Raw genomic sequence first — 5,412 nt, forward strand, 5'->3', positions numbered from 1 at the left:
TAATTAATTTTTATTATTTCATACAAAAATATGATTCTAAATTTATTTATGTTGGCTTTTTTTTAAATTGAAACTATTTGGTAGAAAAGTTATGGTGGAGAGGATAAAGAGTTACAAAATTTAAAAATAAATATTTTAAGTCTTACTTGTAGTGCCACTAAATGTGAAAAAAAGTAAGAGTATATTTGATCAAAATGCATACTAAAAGAAGAAATCAATTATGTGGTTGATGTAAACGTTTTTGTTTTATAAAAAAATATGTTTTGTTGAAGTAATATAATATCGTGTAACAAAATAAATAAAAGTAATATAATAAAAATATAATAAATTAAATAAATAATTATTGTATTATAATAAAAATGGAGAAGCGAAGTAAAATTATAAAATGTTGTTTATTGATGAATAATCTTGTCTAAAAGGACAAGAAAGAATACATTTAGTTAAAGTAGTTTTTTTCCAACTTTATCAATAAATAAAGGAAAAATAAGGAGAGTGGTGCAAACTAAAAATGTTGTTAGCATGTACATGCATGATCCGGGCAAGGGTCATTGGCAAGCTGTGAGATGGATTCTACGGTACCTCCAAAACACCTTAGATGTTGGATTGGCATTTGAGCAAGATGAATCACTTGGTCAATGCGTAGTTGGATATTGTGATTCTGATTATGCAGGTGATTTGGATAAGTGATGGTCTACAACTGACTATTTGTTCACTTTAGCAAAAGCGTCAGTTAGTTGGAAGTTTACCTTGCAGTGTACAGTGGCTTTGTCTACGACAGAGGCAAAGTATATGGCGATTACAAAGGCTGTGAAGGAAGCAGTTTGGCTTCATGGGTTGCTTAAAGATTTGGGAGTTGGTCAGAAACAACTTGAGTTATATTCTGTCAATCAAAGTGCTATTCATTTAGCAAAGAATCAAGTCTTTCATGCACGGACGAAGCACATTGATGTTCACTATCACTTTGTGCGTGAGATTCTCGAAGAAGAGGAGATTGTTCTCCAGAAGATTCACACTACGGAGAATCCTGCAGATATGCTCACCAAGGTGGTTACAAGGGTCAAGTTTGAACATTGTTTAGACTTAGTTAATATCTTGCACATTTGAAGTTAGCGCCCGGATGCGCAAATTTGAAGCACTGCAAAGTTTGTTTTTGTTATGTTTTGAGAAGATTTGTATTAGGTGAGACTTGAAATTAAGCCGAGGTGGAGAGTTGTTGATTTTGGCTTAATCCCAAGTCCTACATCGGTAAGTTCATTGTTTGGGAAGGAGGTTTGAGGATTACAAATTAACCTTTCCTCCTTCACTGTTAAATATCCCAAGTTGTAATATCTTCTCTCATAATAATAAAAACGGGCTGTTTCAGCTGTGCTCGAAGATTAGGCTAAATTGGCCGAACTCCATTAACAATTTTATGGTGTATTTTTTTCTCTTTATCTCTTTTATTATTTCGCTATATTTATTAGTATTATATTGTTTTCTCTTTTGTTTTGAATAAAAGTGTAAATAAACAAAATACTTATTATATTAAAATTATAGATTATTTTTCTTAAAATAATTAAAACAATGTAGTATTTAAAAAATGTATCAAATAAATAATAAATAGCAGTGCAATAAACTTTAACATAGAGGAGCAACAAATCTCCACCGTCAGTGCAAGTGCCTGAGTTGTATCCATCGGTGATATAATCGCCGTGTCTTTCTCAACTTCTGTTCACTCAACATCGTTTTTTAACTCTCTCAACGGTTTTTGACGTGGCGTAACATGATTGGTTAATCATCCAAGTTGAGAAGAAATTTATCTGAAAGCGAAAATAGCCTTGCAGAGTGAACCCTAAAACGAAAATTGGGTATTTAGGGTTTCTTTTATCTTCTTCGTTTCTCACATTCCTCAGTGGTTCTCTCGAACATGGAATCGGAAGGTAATAACCCAATATTTCCGCCACCCTCCAATTGAATTGAATTTTTTTGGGATTATTAAACCTATAACGGAATGCCCTGTTTTAGGGCAAAAGGGTACGGTGAACCCGTCCGCAATGTTAGCTTCTCTGCTCAGTAGGAGAGCCAAGCTTCACGAGGAGCTTCGCAACATTGAGAAGCAGGTAAATTTTTCAACGTGGCCATCTGGGTTCCTTTGGTTGTTTCGAATGGAGTAAAAATGTCTCTTTATACGGTTACAATTTATTATTATTTTTGTACCTATAAAATTATGATTTTTGTTATGAATTGTTTTATTTTTCACTTATAAAAAAGTGTGCTTTTTGTTGGATTGGTCGATTGATTTCGTTTGCAATAATTGGGTAACGTGTAATTTAACCTAAAAATCGGGCACATCGTGTGCTCCACAAATATCATGTTCATGTATAACATCCTGACTGGTACTTGGCAATTTATACTCTTTAATACTCATGATTTTAAATTCTATGTTGGGCATGTAGTGATGGACATTCTGGATGAATGTCCATGATGCCCAAACCCCATTCCCCTGCTTAAGTTCATAACACAACAAAGTGAAGTTAAGCTCCTGAAAAGAACATTCCGTGTGCTTTGTAGGAAGCAGTTGTTGACATTTTCTTAACACACAGGTTTATGATATGGAGACAAGTTATTTACAGGACCCTGGGCAGTGTGGCAATGTATTAAAAGGATTTGAAGGTTTCTTATCATCATCGAAGAACACTGCACTGTATGAATATTTTCTCACTTTCTCTTTTTTCTAGACTCTAATGATTTTCTTCCCTATCTCGACTTCTCATAATCAAACAGCCTTTTCTTTCGGTTCTTGTAGTTTCTGGGGTTCATTTCATTTCTGCTGAAAAGAAATGACATCCATATTTTCTGCCAGAATCTTTGATTTTCTTAAACCCTAAGGAAAATAAGAAGTGTTCGGATGTGCTTTCAAGTGGATTGATCTGTTATATACTTGATCACACACCATACTTGTTGGGGCTCATTGATGGTTGGGAAAAACTAACTCATAGTTTTGGTAACTTGCATTGATTCCTGATATTTCCAAATCAATTGATACATTTCTGGGACATGCCTGGATGCATTAGTTATCGAAACTGACCAATTTTTTTTGTACTAAGAATTGTTCAAAATCTTGAGAAGCAGGGATACTAAATGAAGTGTGTCTTTTTATTCATTATTATTTTCTTATGATTAATTTACGTGTGTTTTATGTATCAGAGTATATGACTTAATTTTTGTTCGTGCATGTGTTCATGTGTTTCAAATGAGATATAAGTTTTATCCTAGTTTGGCTCCATGTTGATGTTTGCATGACATTAGTGAATCAAATTTCTTCATGGCAGCTTGAAGAGGTCTAGAAAGTTTCAGCCTGAAGATAGGCTCTTTTCATTATCTTCAGTGACCTCACCAGCGGTACGCTTCTGATATTCAGTGATATGCTTTCAACCAGGAATAGAAAAAAAACATGCTCTAGCGAATGCTATATACCTTTTCTGTGAGGATTGGAAAAATATATCTTTGTGCAGTTCATCTGCTGTTCAGTTATTACATCCTTGTTAAAAACCTGGTCATAACATAGTACTTTTGTTTGATAATGAAAGCATTAGCATGCCAACTTCTGGGAAGAGAAGAGTAATTAGGACATGTTGGAAGAGTTTGTTTCTTGCATTTTGGGCTAAAGTACATCCATGATTCTGTGCTATCTTGATTTAATCCACAGCCAAAAGAATTGTCAAAGCAGAGCTCAGTTAGGAAGTTTGGCAAAACTGATCTGATGATACCGTTTTGATCAATTTTAAGCAAAAAAGATTTCAGAGGCTTACTTTTATAGAAATATGAAATAATTTTTGAATTAGAAATTTATACTAGACTCTCAGATATATGACTACGTTTTTGTTTTAAACAGCTAGAACGGGGAATCAAATGTTATATATGTCCTTAGGTCAGGTCCTGCCCTATCATTTGGTTTCAATTTTGCCCAGCATCTTACTTGTTAACAAATTTGGGCATTGCATAATTTGAAATCTTCAAACTCGACTATAAAAACCTAAACATTTCAAGAAATAATAGCATCTTTTGTGGCAATAGGATGCGTTGAAGTTTGAAGTTGGTGAACATAGAATTCTAAGCTATCCACTCTGGATCTTTTTTCTGGCATGATCCTTCCATCTATTGACATTCTATCCATAAAATAAATCATCCTTTTATGTTTTCTTTTTCCAAATTCTAATGTTTCATGTCCATTTATTTAGTATCAGTATCTTTTCATAAAATGATTATTTCTGACTTGACATGCATTTTATCTACTTTACTATAGGCAGAAGAGCTTGCAGCCGGGCGAGATGGTGAGTTTATATTGGCTAAGGTTTCAATTACTTTTTTGGCTTGAAATTCGTTTATTTATTGTGTTTCTGTTTACATCAGATGGTAGATCAGACTATGGTCCTGGTCGTTCAAAAGGTGGAGGAATTTATGCTAATGGACAGTAAGTTTTCAACTATTGTATCTTAATTAACTAGCTTACTTTACAGAAACTTTCCATAAATCATTGGAAATATGTAAAGACTGCATGCTTGTATGAACTAAAAAAACCTGCATGTGTATAGGGGAAAACCAAAGAAAGGTAGAGGTGGATCGAGAGATGCAAAGAGAGCAAGAGCTTCAAGTGAACAAGATTTTGATTATGAAGATGATCCTGACCTTACCATGTGATTGAAAGTGCTGCTTCCATATCGAATAGATTGGCACTTGTTGCTTTCCGGTTACTCTCATTGGTAATACTTGTGAATTTTGCACATTTGGGTGAACAGATGCCACATACTACTCAGGCTTAGTGGAAGGCATGGGTGACCTGCTGTGTTGCAAGGCAGGCAGGATACAGCAAATTTTTCTTTGCACAAGTTTAAGCTTGTTCCTTCTAGCAATGATTTGTTAGTGTTGTAGCAATGCTGTACAGAACAAGAAAATGAAGTAAACTAATTTGATGCCTGTAAATTGATTTTTTCTGATGTAATTTACTTACTATGACGGTATGGTGGAGTGGCCATTTGAACATTGCAGCTTTGCAGTGTGATGTTGCAGCTGCAACAGTGGCATTGATTGCAGCCGGTTGCCCGGGAAATGCAGGAGATATATGAATTTGTGCATCTCAACATTTTAAAACTTTATTCAACTAATCGAGATATGTGAATTCATTTTTATTTATAGGATACATTACTTTCGTTTTGCTATTTCATATCAAGAGTATTTGTTGAGAATTAGATCCAATTTTTTTGTAATCTTTCATTGTATTGTCATAGCTTCAATGTTCATTTGAAGGACTTTCTTGGTAGACACGTAAGTATCTTCCTTTTACTATAAAGTCGGAGATGGATGGTCTTTGACTTGAATTTTCATTTGTGAATTTTTCATATTATTCTTCATACAATTTCCATTTTGATTCTA

General features: G+C 34.0%; 1 protein-coding gene across 2 annotated transcripts; it reads left to right on the plus strand.

Annotated features, from left to right (window-relative positions):
* Nucleotides 1–1,713: 1,713 nt before the first annotated feature.
* On the plus strand, nt 1,714–5,203 carry LOC137829988 (uncharacterized). 2 transcript variants are annotated; one of them, XM_068637043.1, is made up of 7 exons: nt 1,714–1,919; nt 2,005–2,099; nt 2,583–2,683; nt 3,312–3,381; nt 4,286–4,313; nt 4,393–4,453; nt 4,575–5,203. In XM_068637043.1, exons 1-7 carry the CDS (start codon nt 1,907–1,909, stop codon nt 4,678–4,680), a joined length of 474 nt encoding a protein of 157 aa, XP_068493144.1. In that variant the 5' UTR covers nt 1,714–1,906; the 3' UTR covers nt 4,681–5,203. The 2 variants fall into 2 exon arrangements, with proteins under 2 accessions (XP_068493144.1, XP_068493145.1); XM_068637044.1 differs by having other exon boundaries at nt 1,817–1,919; nt 2,013–2,099.
* Nucleotides 5,204–5,412: the final 209 nt, after the last annotated feature.

This window comes from Phaseolus vulgaris, chromosome 7 (genome assembly GCF_000499845.2).
Source record: "Phaseolus vulgaris cultivar G19833 chromosome 7, P. vulgaris v2.0, whole genome shotgun sequence".
In the NCBI taxonomy this organism is placed as follows: domain Eukaryota; kingdom Viridiplantae; phylum Streptophyta; class Magnoliopsida; order Fabales; family Fabaceae; genus Phaseolus; species Phaseolus vulgaris.

Bases quoted from the DNA above. Each gene is read 5' to 3' on its own strand.
- LOC137829988 (XM_068637043.1), top strand. The intron at 2,100-2,582 runs GTAAATTTTTCA...CTTAACACACAG, and splicing joins TTCGCAACATTGAGAAGCAG to GTTTATGATATGGAGACAAG. The intron at 3,382-4,285 runs GTACGCTTCTGA...ACTTTACTATAG, and splicing joins CTTCAGTGACCTCACCAGCG to GCAGAAGAGCTTGCAGCCGG.